Below are 21,614 nucleotides of genomic sequence, written 5' to 3'. Positions count from 1 at the left end.
TTGAGCATTTATTTCAATAAATTAATTTGGTCCATCACTCATTCACTGGTGAAACAGTATTTTCAAATCCCATAATTTCACATCTATCAAGTAAAATTGGTTTAACATTTCTATTAAAATGTTCAAATCACAGTGAACTGCAAAAACAGCTATTGGTCAGCCAAATGCTAGTTTAATTGTTGTACTTATATAGAACTTTGTTTATGCCAAGTGTCGGCGTTATGCGAGTAACTTCATGGCCGATTCGTTGAGTTAAAAGATTGTTTTAAAATAAATAATTTCCTATTTGTTGAGTCCTATTGAATAATCAAAAGAATGATCGAGTATTAACGACCGTAAGATCTCATAAATACATTGCCATGCTTCACATTTCAATTTAAAGACCTATTCAGTGTTCTGGATAATAATCTCTTCTGTTCATGTCCTTACCAACAAATGTATCTTTTGTTGGCCACGAGGAGTCATACACGGTTATTCCACCAGATAGCCAAGCACCATTCCATACCATTACTGATGAACACAAAATGGACTGTCTTCTTTCGTAATATGTTCCTGAAGAATTCCATGGATCTATTTAGGTATGATGAGTCCGACGGAACATAACTAAGTTTGACGTTAGCATCTGTTGTCAAATCGCCTCTTCGAACGTGCACACATTTACTGCGCCTATAATGTTGTAGTATCAACAAAAGGGCTGAAAGTTTTCTTAGCTAAGACACGAATGGGAGGTTAATAATATGCCGTATGAAATGATATGCCTTTTGTGCGATCGGGAAAACAAATATGTTATAAAAATGAACTGTCATTTTATTTCACCGAGGAGGTTAAAATTTTATGTAGTCATTGCAACCTTAATTGTTGACCTACAGATATGATAATAACTTTAAGGGACTAGAATCTAGCTGTTCGGAAAAACGGCAATTTCAGACCTATCTCAAAACAACCTTAGTATTATAAAAAAAATGTAAGGTAGCCGCTTATAAATTATTTCATATAATTCAAAATAATAATCAATCACGGTCTCAGCTGAGTTGTCCCGTCTAAAAATTGCGCAAAATGTTTTCCCAGTTTTAGTGTGAACATTTGGCATGAATAGGTTCGGTGATAAGTGCATATATGTACCGAAGCTGGGATTTAGTGATAGTCAATCCCTTAATATCGCATTGGAAAAAATATTGAAAAACTGCGGAAGATACATGTGTCGTTAGCGTTGTGATAAATCAGCAAGTAAGATTCAATGCGTTGTAAACATAGATCATAGTTATGTTAGTTTTTTGACAATGTCTTTTTTTTACAATGGTATTATCTGCTGTCTAGTCTCTTTAAACCTATCTAGTAGAATTTAATATAATATAAGTACATGGTGATAATATGTTTTTCAGAAATGCGTTTGCTTTGTCCGTAAATTCAGCTTTCAAAGTAAATATTTTTCGCACTTCATCCTTCGCATTGTCGAAATATTTCTTAAACGATAACCACCTAGATTCCAATGCTGACCACCATCTAAAGACTCCAGCGGTTTCTGATACGTAGCATACTTTCCTCCACCGACGTTTATACGTTAACTGCAGACACGTTAACGTAAAACTGCGGCGTTTCGAACCATTAAAATATGTAATGATTGTACCTCGATTGAGGCGTAAAACCTCGTATTTTGGCCACTCCGATCAAGGCCGCTATTTGAAATATAAGGTTTCCAGCCATACCTTGAGGACCCTTGAAGGAAATAGATTTGTTACATGATTTGTTTCTACATACAACGTTACACACTGGATGCGTTTCACCATTGATGTACTCTCTCTTTTGCTTAGTTGATGAAAAAATGTGTCGCAAGATTTGTATTTACACGCAACATTTCTGTCCGACTGCTCATTGATTAACGTCGTTTTTCAGTAAATGTTCGTCCCCTGTGTTGTTAGTACTTCAACCAGAATATCTCAAAACATGATATATTAAAACACTGTTATGATAGTCGAGATTGCAATTGCGATATTGCGGTTTGTTTCAAACAGATGTATGCAACATTAAATGCTGCACAAATAAGTAAAAATATATAGATAATTCCGTATTTCATTTCATACGATCGATATACCTTTTTAAAGATATTGCATGCATGGTAAATGTTTTGAGCAGTCAATTATATAGCAATATGTATTTTCACTACCCGACTGAAGATGAGGTAATAAAATGGATTCTTTGTAGTATTAAAGTGATTATATTTGGTTTTCTAAACGATTAAGTTGGCAGACCGGGCGCATCGGCGGTCAAATAAGATTGCCTACACGACATTTAATTTAAATCAGAAACAAAAGTAAACTCTCTCTCTTTCTGATCGCGTTATAATTTAAATTATATTTCAACTATTGAATATACAAGAGCTTTCGTGTGACAGCTTGCTTGACTATACGCCGCTCTTTCTCTTAGAACTAAAACAAAAATGATGTAATATTTGCAGTTCAAAAGTAATGATCAAAAATGACAAATGAAACAAGAAATGCCGAAATTCGATGATAATAGGTGTTCAATGATTGACAGAAGAACATTAGTTTTCGCAGTGATATTCAGTTTTAACTTTGTTTTGTATTTGTTTTTAAAATGACTTTGACCTTTGCCCTTATAGTCCCAAATGCAACCCCATGTTAAACATCTATAAACACTTCCTTACCAAGTTTGATCCCCATTTGTTAACCCTATTTAAAGTTATTCAGTACCAAACGGTTATCTAACAAGTGACCTTGACCTTGAACATATGGGCTCAAAACTCAGTCCAACCAATGCAGGGTATCCATAATCTCTTTCTATATTCCAAGTTTGGTCGCTATATGCCAACTTTAAGTATTTTTCATTTCGAACCATTTTTCTTTTTTTGTATCAGTTACCTTGACCCTGGGGGTGGGAGGCACACACAATCCTGTAAAAAGTCTCCAGAAACTAATTTTTTTCTATACCATTAGTGACTTTGACGCGCCCTCATGCCGGGCCGCCCCATTTACGTCATTTATCACTCTTATAATCAGGATTTTGTTTAAAATATAAAGAATGTGCCTGTCTAAGGCAATAGAAAGAAATGAAAACGTCAATTACTGGCCATAAATCGTATATAGAGTAAATATGATGTTTTGTAACCTAGTAATGTGATTGCCATTTACAACTGAGTAAAGTATTTAGTCACTTGAATAAAGAGGTAAAACCTCGGATCAACACTTTTTTATGTCTATTGTTATGCGATGAATTGCGACCCGAACGTATCCGAAGATGTTGCGAAAATCGGATGTTAACCGCAATTGTCGAAAGGCAGTTCATTTAAAATATGGAAGTTGATGTGTAAATATGTTAACACGGTGTTATGTAACCTCATCGTATTGTGGTCCTTACCTTCTGTATGAGGAATGAAGTGAATTGTAAGAAGAGTATTGTAGTTAAATGTGAAGATGTCATCTTGTCCTACCTGGTAGAATGTGCCCTAAAACTATAAGCTTAGTTCGAGAAAATGCCGACCAGCCCTTATCTTTAAACGGGCACCGACATCGACGCCACGGCGATTAGCAAAGCCTCCTTGTAATTCGAATTCGAATAGTCGAGCTCAAAGTCAATCAAAATTTTAAGAGATCCTAATAAGAGGTATTTCATCTAAACCCAAACAAAACAATTCTCTGAATTATTAATAGCAGGTCCTTTTACAAAGTAAAATGCGATTGTTCATTCAATATTCCATCTATGTAATAGTGTATGATATTTCCAATATTGGTATGAATTGGATATAAGAACAATGTAGCTAATCGGATAACTAGTTTATAATAAATGATCAATAGTATGAATGAAGTCAATAATGTATGATCAAAAGAGCGTCTTGCAAATGTTTGTAACCCTAACTTGTGTGATCAAAATGGATTGGATGCCAAATGAATCTGTACATGTGTATTTAAAGAATACAATATCTTTGTTTTGAATTTAATAAATGTAACTATATATCCGTACTTTCTCCGCAAACCAGACAGTTCGATATCTTTAAGATAAAAAATAACTAAGAAAACAAATAAGCTTTTATTGACAAAACCCCCAAAATAGTTTTCTCATGACGAATACATCCGGGTTCTCGGTTGCAGCTCGCGAACTTGATAGGATAAGAAAAGTCGAGTGTGTAAGAGCGAGAGATAATACCTAATTTTAAAATGGTTTTGTCATGCTTGGTTTTACACTGCATTTTGCTACCAAAGTTAATAAAGAATATTTTTCATTACTTTCCTAAAATCAGAGAGCATGAAGCATAACACAAGCAAAAGAATGTACAGTAAAATGAAATATAAATTGGATAGAAACACCGTCCAAAACGTTCAGAAAATGTTCAGTTCAATTCGTAAGCGGGGTCTCCCCATTATGAATGTTTATTTGTTAGCAAACAATGAACTGCATGATAATAAACGTTCTATATGAGTTACTGACTATTGCATTTCAATTACATTGGACATACATGAACCCCTGTCTCTAAGTATGTGTTAGTCCATGATCACTGGAGTTCGACATGGCAGATAAACTTTAATACGTATATCACCATTCATTAAAATCGTTGTCGCGTTATATTTAAATGAACATACCATTTTGGTCCGAGAAACTTTATACCTGAAATGTATCGTGGCAATCAAGATTTTAGGTTGTCCGGTTAGCGCAGTTGTTAGCGCACTCGCTTTTCATCAAGGCGACCCGGGTTCGATTCCCGGCCTTTGCGCGTGTTAGTTTGGTTAGTGGTCTCCAAGCCGGACAAGTGGGTTTTCTCCGGGTACTCCGGTTTCTCCTACAACACAAGACCACACTCATGCCAACGAGAGTGACTAAGTATAAGCTATCAAAGCTTTCTTCACAATCGTTGTAAAATATATAATGTTTAAAGTAATCAAGATTTAACACAATGAATAATTTAATATTCCAAAACAAAAAGGATGAATAAGAGTCGAAAACAATGGTTCTAATGAAGGATACAGTGTTTAATTTGAAAGAAATGAGCCTAAAACACGGTATTTCTACCTTATGGGACTATAGTAGATCACAGTAAAACTTATAGCATTCACCAATCACTTAATAGTATTGCGCTTTCTGCAATTAAATACACGGTTACAATCGTGTGATCAGTAATTAATATTTTCCATGGAATCATTATTTAGTAAGAAGTTAAATGTTTATTAGTCAAAATTGATGTTTGTTATACATGTGAATGTACTGAATTTTAATAAAAGTGTCACATTAAGTTTCAGACATTTAAAATCAGCACCATCATATGTATTTGTATTTTTTTCCATTTTTAATGTTTTAATTGCTATAAGTAGTTCTGTTCAACTGTCAATATCAATACGCTTTTTTCTTTCTAAATTTAGAAAGGTATAATCTTATTTCTATTTCAGATCCACCATTTCACAAAATAGACGAATATCCTGCCGAGGATTTCCGGAAACTTATGGAATCACGTTTGTCGCCTATTACCTTGCCGCTCAGGTAAACAGTTTTCATAATTTGTCATTTCGATCCGCAGCCTAAAAAATCTATGAAGAATTACGCGCTATGTGTCTCGTTGTAGTTCTGTTGGTCTCTCTTGTATCATTGTCTTGAATGATGGGATTGACCCAATAACTACAAATATATATATATGGGATGGATGGAGCATCCGACTCGAGGGCTCACGCGGAAGCCGACTTAACCGACCACGCAGTGCGCCAAATGGTCAAATTTATTTATCCGTCCTGCATACATGTGAACTTTTTTTTATTGTATGCCGAATATTAGAATAAAAGTGCAATTTTGACGGTGTAAGTATTGTTTCTAGATATTTCACCAAGTTGCGGTTGTATAGTTGTTTATTGGCGCGAACGTGAAAATATTTTTTTGTGGCCACATGTGAAATAAAATACGACACTTGAGGTCTACTCTGAATTCAACAAATATCCTCTAAATCTTTTTTAGGTTGAACATTTAAGACAATAATTTACATTAGTCTCTTTCTGGGACATTAATATTTTAAAATACCTTAATTTCACATCCATAAAGTAAAAATGGATTTACTTTTTCATCAAAGTGATAAAATCATAGTTAAGTGCAAAATAGCTATAGATCAATGGAATGATAAATCAATTGTTGTACTTATATAAAAGCATGTTTATACTATGTGTCGGCGTTATGAGAGTTACGTTGAGTTCGCTCTCTTCAATATTCTTTCGACAAAAATCATTTCCTAGTTGTTGAATCCCCTTAAATAATTAATTACATCGCTGGACTGATACCATTCATAAACAACCGAATTTAAATTATTAAAACCAATTCATGGTAAATTTTGAATTTGAAAAGTAACTTGATTTAAATATGAATGATAAATATAGAATGGCATTATCGAAATTGCAACTATGTTCTTGAAGTTGGAAGTTCAATTTTTGCTTGCTTCTCTTTTTAATATTATTTACGTCAACACTCCAATACTTCCAATTCTTGGAATATCTTGAAAAAATTTAGGCTTTTAATGTCTTCAAAAACACAAACAATAAAGACTTGTATCTAAATGCATTTACAATGCTTTTAACCGACGTTCTGCCACTGATGATGCAGTTGCTTCATAGTTAGATAGTACAATAAAGTAAATTATTATTCAGTACTCTATAGTAATGAAGTGATTATCGAGTACACTCGATTAATCGTCGCTGACAAAGCTAAATCGGCGACAATCGATAGTGGTTGTCCAAAATCGATGTCGCTAATGTTACTTCCGGTTGCTACTCTTTTTAACAAAGGAGTTCACTCTCTAACACAAATGCGGTGAATAAACACACTTTTGCTTAATAACTTAACTCTCCAAAATAACAAATTAATTTTAAATGTTTATTTATACTTAATAAAACCTAAACAATCGGTCTCTATGGTGAAGTGGTTCCGGTCTTACCTGCAAATTACGGGGATCCCGGCCCGGCATTCTGTTTTTGAAACCTTTTTTGCGGTATATTTTGATATGAACAGATTTACTCTTTTTAAGTATTAAAAACTTAAGATATTTTATTAAAATCTTCCATTTCATATTACAGATTATTGATAGTACGCTGGTTCACAAATATTCAATATGTTTTTACATCGATAAAATGCTGAGATGATGCGGTGTGCATCGTTTTGCAATTGATGCGCAATTATTAAGTTTGTGTTGTGTTGTTATGTATTTTCATTAAGTTATTTAAGACAGAAAAAGGTTATGGATGTTTTTACTTACTGTTGCCAAAAGCATAACTATAGCATCAACATACTGATTCCAGGTTAAACAATTTAAATGATCATGGTTATACTATGTATATAAAATGTATTCCTAAATGATATTATGAACTTTCGATAATTTTCCGATAGTAAATCGAATGACTTGATTCGATTCGATTCGATTATCGATAGCAAACGGAGTCCGAATTTTCAAACACTATTTCTCTATACAATGTACGTGTGAAATGTTTTGTTTCTTTTTGTTGTTTAGTTTATTTTGTATTTGTCACCTTTTTAATTTGTGTACATCTCATCCTATGTGTATGTTCATGTCTACAGCTTTATTGCCGATATTTCGAATAAGCTTGAAACTAAACTAATAATCAAAATAATTATCGAGTATCGTAAGATAAATACATTGCTTTGCTTCACATTCGACGGACTTACAACTGTTTTACAAATTTATAGACCTATCCAGTGTTCTGGATAATAATCACTTCTGTTCATGTCCTTACCAACAAACGAATCTTTTGCTGGCCTCGAAGTCATACACGGTTATTCCACCAGATAGCCAAGCCCCCCCCCCCCCAACCAAATGTCCCGATTGTTATAATCACGTGATCACAACAAACCATGAGTGCAAAGTCTAGGACAGCTTCTTTAAAAGGGGAGTAAAACACGTCGGGTCCTGACGTATTGTTTTTGCACCATTCCATACCATTACTGATGAACACAAATTGGACTGTCTTCTTTCGAAACATGCTTCTGAAGTATTCCATAGATCTATTTAGGTATGTTGCGTCCGACGGAACATAGTTTGACGTTAGCATCTGATGTTATATCGCCTCTTCGAACGTGCACACACACATTTACTGCACCTATAATATTGTAAATGGTATTAACAATAGGGTTAAAAGTTTTGTAAGCTAAGACACGAATGGGAATTTGAAACAAATTAGTTGCCGGAATGAAATGGTATGCCTTTTGTGCGATCGGGAAAACAGGTATGGTTATAAAGATGAAATGTCATTTTATTTCACCGAGGAGGTTGTTTTCTAGCCATTGTCAATTTTAATTGTTGATCGACAATAAAAACGATAATAACTTTAAGGGACATGTCACCAGATTTACAGATAAACGGCAAGTTCAGTATTTTCTCAAACATCCCTAGAATTATCAAAACGAAGCAGAAGGAGGCCGATAATGAGTTATTTTACATTAAAATAAAAATAATAATTAATCGCGGTCTCAGCTCAGTTTAGAACAGATAACACATAACAGTTTCCCAGTTTATAGTGTTTATATTCAGGATGTGGGGGTCTCGTCATCAGTACAGATATATGTACCGAAGTTTTTTTTTTAGTTAGTGGGATATGCGGGTATACAAACCGAGTTAATTTCGCATTGGAAAAATATGCAAACGCTGCGAAAAATGCATTTGTCGTAAGCGATGCGATACATCAGTAAGTAAGCTTCAATGCGTTGTACACAAAAATCATAGTTATGTTACTTTTGCCAATGTCTACTTTTTCTTAAAATGGTATTATCTGGTGTCTAGTCTCTTTAAACGTATCTACAACAAGTTATATATAGTAATTAAAACCTTGTGATGATATTTGTTTGCAGAAATCCATTGTCGAAATATTTCCAACTATGACGATAACCACCTAGCGTCTACTTCTGACCACCATTTAAACACTCCACCGCTTTCTGATACAAAGCATTGATTTCTTCACTGACGTTTATTGTGTTAACTGCAGGCATGTTTTCGTAAAGTCGCGATGTTTCGAACCATTCAAATATGTTATAATTGTACCGCGACCGACTAAGGCGTCTTTTGGCCACTCCGATGGAGGCTGCTTTTTGAAACATAAGGTTTTCAGCTCTACCTTTAGGGTCCTTGGGGAAATATAGGTGTTACAGGAATTGTTTCTACAAGCAACGTTACACACTTGGTGCGTTTTACCATAAATGTTCTCTTCTTCGTTTAGTGGATGAAATGTTTGTGTTGCAAGATTTGTTTTTACACGCAACGTTACTGTCATCGATTGATTTATGCTGTTTTCAGTGATCGTTGATCGACAAAAACGATAATATCTTTCAAGGACAGTTCACCAGATGTTCCGAAAAAAAAAGTATTTTCTCAAATCAACCAAAGAATTATCAATACCATGTAGTAAAAAGCCTATAATGACACTTTTACATACCGAAAAATAATAAATTATCGCGGTCACAGGAGTTTATCCGTCTATAAATAACGCATAATGGTTTCCCAGATTATAGTATGTATATTTAGCATTTGAAGGTGCCGTCATAAAGACAGACATATGTACCAATGCTTTTTTAAAAAAAATTAATGGAATAAACGTGGTAGAAAAATCAAGTTAATTTCGCTTAGGAAAAATATCGTAAGCTGATAGATCAGCAATTAAGATTCAATAAATTGTACACAAAGATCATATTCATTTAAGTGTTTGACGATTTCTACTTTTCTTACAATGGTATAATCTGGTATCTTGTCCCTTTAAACGTATCAATTACAATTAAACGTAATAAATTGTACCTGGTGATGATATATTTTGCAGAAATGCGTTTTCTTTGTCCGTGAATTCAGCTTTCAAAGTAAACATTTCTCGTACTTCATCCTTCGCATTGTCGAAATATTTCCAACTACAACGATAACCACCTAGCGTCCAATTATGACTACCATCGAAAGACTCCACCGCTGTCTGATACGTAGCATACTTTCCTTCACCGACGTTTGTTACGTTAACTGCAGACACGTTAACGTAAAGCCGGGGAGTTTCGAACCATTCAAATTTGTAATGATTGTTCCGTGATTGAGGTGTGAAACCTCGTCTTTTGGCCACTCCGATCAAGGCCGCTATTTGAAACATAAGGTTTCCAGCCTTACCTCGAGGTCCTTTGGAGGTAATATAATTGTTACAAGATTTTTTTCTACAAGGAACGTTACACACTGGATGCGTTTCACCATTGATGTACTCTCTCTCTTTTGTTTAGTGGATGGAATGGATGTGTCGCAATATTTGTTTTTACACGCAACATTGCTGTCCGACTCCTAATTGATTGATTTACGTCGTTTTTCAGTAAATGTTCGTCCCCTGTGTTGTTCGTACTCCAGCCAGAATATCTCAAAACATGTTCTATTACAAACACTGCTCTGATACTCGAGATCGCAGGCTTTTGAAGTATAATACCTTACTTCAAACATTTTCTTCAGTTGTTTTTGAAATATCCTGTCCCTTTGGGGATTTAAAAGCTCTCTTACATCCCATTGCGTTATTTATTTTTTGTTTCACGCTGATGTATAAAACATTAAATGCCGCACAAAATACTTAAAACATAATACCGATAATTCGGTATTTCATTTTTTTCAAACGATATACGTTTTTATAAATATTGCTTGCACAGTCAATTATATAACAATATGTGTTTTCCATACCCAACTGAAGATAAGGTAATAAGTTATTATTTGTGGTTTCCGATTCAGTCTGCAGGCCGGGCGCATCGGCGAAGACATGATACTGAACACTGAGGTATGTCGTACAAGGTAAATAAAATTGCATACAACAAATTTAATTTTTATAAGAAACAAAATGAAAGCTTTCTTTGAGATCGCGTTATAATGTATATTTGTTAACCCTGTTTAAAGCTATTCACAGCCAAACGGTTTACTATTTTTAGTAATAGTGACATTTACCTAGAACATAGGGGTTTCCCGTCAAATTAATGAAAGGTATTCGAAACAAAAAAATCAACTCTTCCTATATACCAAGTTTGATCGCAATATGCCAACCTTAACTTAAGTTTTTCAGTTCCAACCGTTTTTCTTTTAAATATAAAGTTACCTTGATCCTTGGGGTGGGAGGCACACACAATCCTTTTAAAAGTCTCCATGAACTAAAATTATTCTATACCATCAGTGACTTTGACGCCGCCCTCATGCCTGCCCGCCCCATTTACGGCGTACATCACTCTTATAATCAGAATTTTGTTTAAAATATAAAGAATGTGCCTGTCTAAGGCAATATACCCTGTATTAGTGTTTCTAACGAAAACTTGTAATCAGAAAGTGACTCTGTTTTACCAAAAATAATTTAAACTATCATGATTTTTATTTTTATTTTTAAATAGACATGTGGTATTTTGTTTATTTAATAGGAAATCCTAAAGCAGTTGTATCCTCGAAACTTGTCAAAAAGAATGTCTCATATCTTTTGGTCAGTATCTACAACGTGACTGTCATGAATATATACATTAAGAAATACCTTAATTTATTTTGATGAAAAATAAATTTTATTATTTTCGCGAGATTGAAGTAAATTGTCGTTTGTCACGTTGCTAAGCAATTGGAATACTCGGTCGCTACCGTTAATGTTATTACGGACTGGTTCATGATATTTAGCGCTAGTTTAAGGTATAATTTGGGTCGAGATTACCCGGTCAATGAATCGTTAATCACACTTTTATGGCAAACCTCGTGAATACCGGATCGAAATGTTTGTTTGCTGGCAGAGTATTTTAGTGTACCGATCCAAACTAACTTTGTTTTATCCAAATTTACTTTTAGATCTGATTGCGAAAAACTATATAACTCCTCTATGACAGTTTTCACTGTTTTCTCCATCGATCCATATACCTTTTATATCATTACAATGTCTTATCTTAATAGAAGCGAGTTCTGCACATAGAATAAATAAATATGGAGAAATTGATCTCCCTGTCGACAACCTCTACCTATCTTAGAAAAAAATCTGACAGATATCCATTTAATTGAACAGCAACTTCAGTATTGTATAAACAATTCTAATCCAACTTTAAAACAGTTATCCAGATTTTCTTGAAGATCAGAGTCAATGGATTCCCTATGACTGTCACGATTTTGATAAAATTTATAAATATAATATGTTTATCAGCAATATTTTTCTTTTCTAGATTGCAAAACTATGAGGTAGCCTTCTCCCCATTTTCTGTCCAGTCTGCTCAAGATCTAATTTCCAAAAGCCTTTACCATGCTTGATAACAAAAAAACATAATTCTAAGGTAATAATGGAATGGTCCGATTTGTAACAAATGTCTGTTTCACATTTCCTCACAAGATTTATCAAATTATTTGAAATCAAAAACAGGTCAAGTCTTCCCTGCTGAAAGGGCTCCAAGTTTAAGTTTTTGTATATCAATGCAGTTCTCTATATGGATCTAATAAGTTTTTATCAGAAATTTTAGCAACCCTTTCCTAGCTTTAACATTATGATTAATTGTTTTATAATTAGTATAGTCTGATTCTGGATTTAATATAAGGTTATAATCTCCACAAATAACATACTTATTTATATTATTAAGCGGACGTGATATTTTTTCGAAATGATTTTTAAATCATTTGGTATTTTTGGTAAAATGTGTGGAGATAACAACGATTTTTGTTGTAATATGTTTATTTTAATCAAGACAACTTTCGATACATTTTAACTCCTGTTTTACATATGCATGACCCATGTGAGTGGGCATAAAAATGTTGCCATGGTGATATATTGGATAACTTCCAGTTCAAGGTAATTATAACATCATATTTTGTTTTTGTTTTTTAACTTTTGCAAAGATATTGAAGTGTTGTGATGTGCTAGTATTCTTGAATTGTCAATATAAAGACGTTTGTTCGAACTCGCGAAAATACATGACACTTTGACAGTCTCCTATCATTTCATGTATTCAAATGTAGACGTAGATATCGCCTAATTCTATCGTATAAAGATATTCATAGTCTGAATCCGATAATGGATCATACATTTGTCCTAGAAAGAAATCGCCGACCCCAGAATCATCAGCCATGGTTTTTTTTGACAGTTGTTGCAGACGAACCGTAGTAAAAACCGCGTTAATTTTAATTTGTTTTTATTATTTGTTCAATGCGTGTTCTTTTGTTATCAAATGAAAAATCAATCATTTTTCAAATTACATTTCTAGTAAATAATGTCTTTCATTGAAATTCTTCGTAAAACATCAAAAGAAACATGTAAACAAGCCGGCATTCAACAGAACATGTGCCCTGCTATATTTAGCAATAAAGTAGATCGTAGTAAGAACACTACGCGCGGTGATTCAACAGCGCCCAATCGGAGCGTTGCTTTCTTGCCAAACTCCGCCTACAAAGGTCCCGAAAGGTCGCCCGGTTCATGCAAAATGAATTCATTTTTTCGTTCAGAAAATCAAGTACGGATGTAAATATCTAGTATTAGTGTGTAATTGCATACATGTACATATACATTATATATATTGACGATATTTTGAGTTTGGATAATCCGGTATTTGCAGATAACATTTGCTCGATATACCTTTACCATTGCAATTTAATAAATCTAATAATCTAATCGAAGCGCATCCTTTTTAGATCTGAGACTCGATGTTAGGGGAGATAAATTGAATATCAAACTTCTTGATAAACGTGATGATTTTAATTTCAAAATAATTAATTATCCACCTTAAGATACAGATGTACCTAGTTCACCATATTATGGTGTTTATGTTACACAGTTGACAAGATACGCTAAAATATACACAGATGTCAAAAATTCCAGCTCTCACAGTAAACTTATGACGTAAAATCTTCTGAAACAGGGTTTCAGATATCATAAATTAAGGATTTTTTCTCAGAATTTGTTAATAATGTTCGTAATATTATATCTAAGTACAAAAAGTTGTCTAAAATCGCTGATTGCTAACAGGTTTGCTCATCCCGATTTTAAGGGGTTTTTTTGACATTAAATTAAAATGTTTCAGCGTGTGATGTCACTGTTTTCAAACTTTTACTAAGAATAATCATTTGGAAGAAGATTTTAGCAAATATTTATTGTATTTTTATTTTTTAATAAAGATTTACCATTTACGTTCTTAATTTATTCAGGATTGTTAGGAAAATAGTCGGGTTGTGCAAACAAACTAGTTTAAACCCCAAGTAAGTTTACATTTTACTGATCGTTCAAAGGCAGTACCTAACAATCCTTGATAAACACCCCTAGTTTTCATTTATATGATATTTATGTAGTGCGTTGTTTGGGGAGTTTTGTACTGTTGTTCCATGTTGATCTGGTTTGTGAATAGTTTTTTTTGTGTGTTCGAGTACTATAACTCAGTTAACAATATTAAAATAAGGTACGTAATCAAAACATTGCTTGCCACTTCATATCTGTATTGTTGTGGAAACAATGAAAGAAACGTCATTTAGTTAATAGGCGTCGTGTATATCCACTCTCAATATATATTTGGCATTTCTTACAAAGAAGTTGTTTATTGAAAAACATATGGCTGTACAATTCATGTGTACTCGAAGTGCATAAAGTGCATAATCAAGTAGGCAACGTCATAAGGCATTATCTTAGTTAATTGAGAACCCTACGAAAAAACACAATAACTTAGCTTTATCTGAAGTGACATGATATTTTTGAAATATGAAACAAAATCTAGATAGCAAAAATGCCACGTATATTTCAATACGATACGCATCGTTGGTTACCGTACATGAGAAAATAATTATATAAAACTGGAGAAATTAATGAATATATTTTATGGCCGATAGACTATGTGGTATTAGGTAAATAATATCAGTAATATTTAATGGATATCAGTTTTGAAAGTGTATTATGGTCAAAGTGTCAAAACCTTCAGAAAGTTAAAGGGAGAAGTTCATTTGTTTTGCATATGCCTTATTAAGTTGAATACATACACTATTCTTTCATTGTTCTGCCAAGTAATCGGTAAATTTATTACTTACGTATTTATCTCTTCAACAATATTTAATCAATGTTGTTGAGTTATGTTCCTTTTCTTATTCAATGCATAAATAATAAAACGGTGTTCAATGACGGCCATCGAGCGTTCGTCCTTTTGCGATGGAGCAAGCCGCAAAGGGAAGGTGGCGCTAACTTCGCTCCTTTGCCTTCGTAGTTTCGCGTTTTCGCCTTCGTATTTTCACTCCTTCGCCTTCGTACATTCGTTCCAACGAAGGCGAGAAAAGTACGAAGGCGAAGGAGCGAAAACAACGACGCACAGACACGAAGGCGAAGACGAGAAGAGAAGGCGAATAGCTTTGATACCGTTTAAGTCACTATTTCTAAGAACAATCACTATGTGTTTAAATGAGTGTACATCTTCAGTTATTGTTAATCAATTTACTTATATTAAGTACTTTAATTGTGACAACGTAAAACTGGTTCAACTTATTGTTTCATTTTAACATTAAGTTTTGTCTTGTTTGGGATGTCGTTGGATGTTGTTCACTGTTAATCATTTGTCGTATGTTGTTGAGTGTTACCCTACGGCTTTGTATAAATTATCTCGTTATAATCTGTTTATTAAACACAGGTTCATCAAGCTTAACCGTCTTCGCTTCTTGTTTTACAACAACACCCAATAAGATTAATACAGTATTTATTCAGTTTTGTTCTCTTTGTAATTAGTTGCAGATATTTACAACTTCACCTGTTTTTAATTAATGAGTATTTAATGTTGCTTCTTTTAACCGTTTACATTATATTTCAACATTTATTATTATTATTTATTATTCTATTTCCTTTTGTTCACAAAAAGTCAATAATTAAGGGAGAACAACACACTTTTAATACAGATACAAACTACGTTGCTCAGCAGAGTATCCCTTCTTAAGTTTACGTTAAGTTAGTTTTTGAAAAGTGCTTTGAACAAAATCCTCTGGTGGTAAAAATCATCTGCTTACCAAGACTTTAAAGGTCATCTTTTTTATACGAAATTGGCTACAGTATGTGACCACCGCATGTGAGCAAATCGTTTCATCAGATGGTCAACTTTCGAAACCTCTACGGCCAAAACGGTTTATGTTTCCAATAAACATCGCATTCAAGAGCGGCCCTGTCATTTCATACTGTTGTTTAATTAATAGTTTTATTTACTAAATCTAGCCAAGCGCAAACACACGTCAAGAGTTAGTAAAGGTTAAGTTTTGGACATGTATATTTACTTAAGGTGGAACGCGACTATGAATTTTTTTTCGAGTAACTGTCTGAAAATTGGTATACGAATAGAAGAGCATATGCCCAGTTAGGAACTGTTTTTACTTTTTCAATATTCGAAATAGTTTTGAAACTACGAGTCTTCAAAACATGCCACTGACGTCAATTTTGAGACGTATGTCATATTTTTGCGTTCCAGCTACAATAACCGATATTTTCATCAATTTTTCGTTTACCGCTATGAAATTTCAACATCAAGTGCGTATTGTGAAAACGTTTACGCTCATATAATTTTTGTTCTCTTATTTTACGTTTTTTATATTAAATGTTTCTAAAACGTCAAATTTTGCGGAAAATACGGCGTGGCGTTTCGCTAAAAAAATGCGCCTTTCTTTATTTTTTGTAAAAACTGCTCGTTTAATTTTTGATTTTTTTAAATATATTTATTTAAAATTTTATAACAAAACGCCTGGTATCAAAAAATGTATACCTCACCGACTTCGTTTTTGAGTAATATTACTTTATATAACCCCTATACCTGTTTCCCAATCAATACGTATTATAGTGAATGACAGTTGACGTTTAGAATTTTTCTCAATGCACATAAAAATGTTTCAATTTATTGGGACTATGCTGATTAGTTCCTTGTTTATAACTATTCAGCTTCAAAAAAAATACCACTAAAAACAGTTCTACTACTTTATTAGTTATATTTATTTTAGATCTGTATCAGAGAGTTGTAGGGATAAAACTTTAGATTAAGCAACAACACTGTAAATCTACTTTGTGGCATACATCACTTACACAATTAAACTGAAAACCAGAAAATTGACAGAAATCTGTACCGCATTGTAATATGTACAAGCGGATCCAGGCGGGGGTGCACCCCCCCCCCCCCTGCACACAACGAACACATATGCATGTATATTCATTACAGATATTTATAAACATTTTATATTTCAGTTGAAATACAATGTTTAAATTGCTAAAACGATCACAATTTATATGATTAATGCAGTAAAATGCTGTTTGATTTTATTAATCACTGCTTTGTTTTTTGTCACTCTCGCCTTGTTATTTTGATTTTCTGATAATAGCAAACTAATCCCACACTCGGGATTTCTGTTGTGCGCTAACTGCAAGTGTTCGTATGACAGACCACTATTGGCAATTTTATTTGCCATGTATGGAGTTATGCTGGATGTTCCCGTACACAATTTACCTTCTAGGATAGAGCGGTTGCCACTATTTATAATCATGGAAACCATTTCGTTGATCGAAACGAAATTCGAAATTATCTCTTTTTCGGTGATATGAAAATGTGCAAGTATGGCCGCAAGCGCAATAATGTCCGCTTCTGCATCATGGGCGTTGAAAGTATCGGCGGAAAACGTTTCATACAAATTTTGCATAGAGTATGACTTTAAACCCGGTCTTTCTTTTCTTAGAATTGTAAGAGTGTCAGTAAACCCATATATAAGTTCTCTAAATTTTGGCAATATTTTGAATTTGATAAGATATTTTAAGAGTATTCTATTGTCAAATGACTTTCCATTGTGTGCAGCTAGAACAATATTTTCTTTATCTAAACTAGAAAGCCAGCCTAAAAAATCACGCAAACCATCGCCAATAGTTCCGGCATGCATATCCCGACCATTTTTGCACAAATAACGGTTTCCATTTATGTCCCGTTTGACCGTCAACGAATTGACGTTCGATGCTTTAGGATCAATATCGCCATCTGGCAGAAAGTAGCAACTGAATGATGTGTCATCACTCTTTGCGGCCAGCTGTAGTATCTCCGCATTTTTCCCTAAACAGGTTGTTTCTAAATCGAACAATACAATATTTATATTTTTCTTCTCCATGCCATCAGTTGCTTTTGTTATCATATCTGGAATATCCAGTATGTCTAAATCATAACTGTCAAAACCACAGAATGATTCGTATGATGTACCTTCTTTAATTTCGTCACTTTTCGCTTTAGTTGATCTTTCAAATTTAAGTTCAAGCCTTCTTCTTTTAGCATTTATGGAACTTTTGTACATTTTTTGCCGTTTGCGTTCTTCGTCCATTTTCTTTGAATACATCTCTGTGTGTTTTTGTGGCGTTAATATTTTTTCATTTACAATCTCGTTAATGTACGAGTATCCATCATTAAACTGCAACACCGCTGCGGAAAGGCGATAATCAAAGCTTTCACTTCGATTATAATTTCTTGATTTTGGCGTTTTATTCCACGCAGCGTTATTGAGTGACTCGTTTGCTTGAGAGCTGCCTGTAGTACGTAATTTGTCCGCATTGATTATGTATGGCGCTAGTAAATTTTCAAGCGAAATCTTCAAGTGAGTGTCCTGGAGAGGTGCACCGAACGGAAGGTTTCTGTGCCCGGCATCAGCTCCACCCCTCGAACGGCACCAATCTTCACAGTTTCCATGCTCGCCATACATATGTGGCACGATCGTCTGCAAGGCACACATCATCTCCCGTTCACTTTTGTCTGCATTTTGTTTTATGGCATACGTGAAGTTTTTTAGAAAGCTGTCGCGGACTTTAGCTGTAAGCGCCTTATGACATTTCTGCACATTTTCTAGCTTAGATCTAACGTTTCTTTTTACATGGCCGATGTCCGAATATTTTACAAGTTCCGGGTTTACTTTTTGTTTGATAAGCGCAATGGAGCTGGAGGCTTCATCACCTATTACGGCTGCATATTTGAGGCCTTTATCTCTCGCCCTCGTGTGCAGCTCAACCGCTATATCTGGTTCCATTGCTTTTGCACTCTTCGACCAGTTTTTACGACAGTCATGTGCTTTTTTTCATGTTTTCGATTACATTGGCTACACGTTGCGCATCGTTTTATTCGTGAAGAGAAATCTAAGCATTTCTGTGTCTGCACACCTATGACATGACCCCATCCTGAAAACGAATGACAAAATTGGTATAAAAATAGATAATCAACATTACATCGACAAACATTCAGCACGGCCCTCATAATCATTATTCTATAATTAGGCCCGAATGTTGCTGTTTAGTAGATTTTACAAGAACAATATTGCGGCTGATTCTACTTCTGCCACCACTACTACGAATTTTAATATTATTACTACTGGTGCTATTGCTACTGCTTTTATTAAAAATGGTTATACTAATTATTACAACAATAATTTTTATTACAAAAATAATTAGCACAATCATAAAAATAATTGTTTATACCGGAAAGGCTGTTCATTGCACGGCCGCGTTTAGACCAAGCTGCATCCTGGCTTACAGTAACGGCTGTTGGTGCGTCCCCTGCCGGACCTGGTACCGTCTCTGGCGGAGTTTTAACTTAAAAATTAGAAACAACAATCATACATTTGTTCAACTGTTATATTTGATTAAACGTATAGCATTCTGGTAATTTTTATTTCCACTATAAAGAAAATTTCCAATGTAAACGCGTTGAGAGTCGAAAAATATGGAGCACAATTTTTATTATTATTATTATTATTATTATTATTATTATTAATATTATTATTATTATCATTATTATTATTATTGTTATTATTATTACTATTATTACTATTTTTAATATTACCATTAATATTATTATTATTATAATTATTATTTTCTAATAATATTTATAGTATTTTCTCGCAGTCATTTTATTACTGAATTCTTACTAGTTATTAGTATTTCAAAAACGTCATGGTGAAATTGACCTTTGGACTTCGACATAAAAAGCAATAAATGTTAAGATATTAACCAATACATACACATGTTACACATGGCTTCTTATGTTGGGCTTCTAGGGTGACAAACATTCATTCTCATTATAAGAAATCGTACCTGTAACTTGGTCATGATGTATCAATCGGTTTAGGGAAGATTCTCCGAAACGTTGCGTCTGCGTATTCTCTGCTAACACGGACGTGTCCACAAATAGGAAAGGGCCCGATGTTTCGTTTGGATTGTCTGTTCCGTCTGAAAACATTGAATTTATTAAACTTAAAACAACATTCCCGTTTGGTATCATATCTCAAAGTGCCCAAATGCGTTCTCTTTTTCAAGACGGTTTATTTAGTGTGACAAAGTCAAATTTTTCTTATCGAAATCCAATTACTACACGCGTTGGTTCAGTAGAAAATGTTAATACCTGTTCAGCGAAGTATATTTATTTATTTAGTTTCAAAGTTGACATACGATAATTTACGTGTTTCAAGTATAATCATGGCTTCGTCAAAGGAAATTTGGTCGTCTTCAGGTGGAGTACCCAATTTAGTCACTTCTTTTTCTTCAGGTGGAGTACCCAATTCAGTCACTTCTTTTTCTTCAGGTGGAGTACCCAATTCAGTCACTCCTTTTTCTTCAGGTGGAGTACATTTACCCGTTTCTGTCAATAATTTTTCTTGCGCACATGCCCTGTTACAAGAGTCACGTGCGTGCCTCTCTACTAAGGGTCCAAGAACTCGCTCCATTTTTTTTTAAAGATTTCTGGTGTATCCCTGGAATTCCAAGAGAGGCCAGGAAGCCATTTACATGTGTTGGCCCTATGCCTGCATGCAGCATTCCTGAAATTTGTTTTGGAAAAAGGATTACAAATGAGGTATGTTGATTAAAGAGCGAGTACTAATATGTTAAAATTATGTTAAAGATGAAATACTCAGTAGTATGCATGTATATCAATTTTTTTTTTTACATATTTCTCGTACAATTAGCGGAGTTTGTTTCACATTAAAGCTGCACCCTCACCTTTTAACCGTTTTTACAACTTTTTTTTTTATTTTTTTGAAAACAAATGATTAAAGATCGTTGACGAAAATACATATCGCAGATTTTCATATTTCCAATCGAAAATTAGTTTCTTAAGGCTTAAACCCTTACTAACGGTTTAAAAATTGCATAAAACATCACTTATTGAACTCAAATACAAAATGAACACAATCCTATACTTAATATCTTAAATAAAAATAACAAAACAACATAAAGACATAGGGAACTCATACCTAAAGACGCATTGATATTTACTGTATACGATCCATCCTTTCCTTTTGATCGTTTAGATGTTTGTATCTTGTTTACAGCTTGGCAATGCCGACAACGGAAATGTAACTTGGAAGCAAGTCCAAACTTATGTTCTTTCACAAAATCCTTGAACCTCAGTTCCCTTTCACAAACTTTACACCCTTTCGCAAACTGCTTGAAAAAATGCTGAAAGTCTACAATACGCCTTCTTGGTAAATGCTCAAAATCTGAATTTGTTTTATTACACTTTATAAAGTGTTTAGATTTATTTACGGTACATTTTGAGGCAAATTTGCCCTTCTTGCGCCTTCCGTGATCCATTATTATAGGAAATGACGTACTAAAACGTTACAAACGTCTTCATGACGTCATTATCATACATTAATA

At 34.0% G+C, this 21,614-nt stretch overlaps 1 protein-coding gene across 1 annotated transcript in view; it reads right to left on the bottom strand.

The window, feature by feature from the left end:
- The window catches only part of LOC128220047 (uncharacterized), a 73,451-nt gene extending 54,460 nt beyond the window's left edge, over positions 1 to 18,991 (bottom strand). The window contains exon 1 of the mRNA XM_052928293.1: positions 17,842 to 18,991. Within this exon, the coding sequence (XP_052784253.1) occupies positions 17,842 to 18,991 (1,150 nt within the window). The remainder of the gene's footprint in view (positions 1 to 17,841) is intronic.
- Between the last annotated feature and the right edge of the window lie 2,623 nt (positions 18,992 to 21,614).

The sequence above is a fragment of the Mya arenaria genome, chromosome 15 (genome assembly GCF_026914265.1).
Source record: "Mya arenaria isolate MELC-2E11 chromosome 15, ASM2691426v1".
Classification (NCBI taxonomy): domain Eukaryota; kingdom Metazoa; phylum Mollusca; class Bivalvia; order Myida; family Myidae; genus Mya; species Mya arenaria.
The sequence above is the reverse complement of the archived record's forward strand: the minus strand, read 5'-3'. Positions and strand labels throughout refer to the sequence as shown.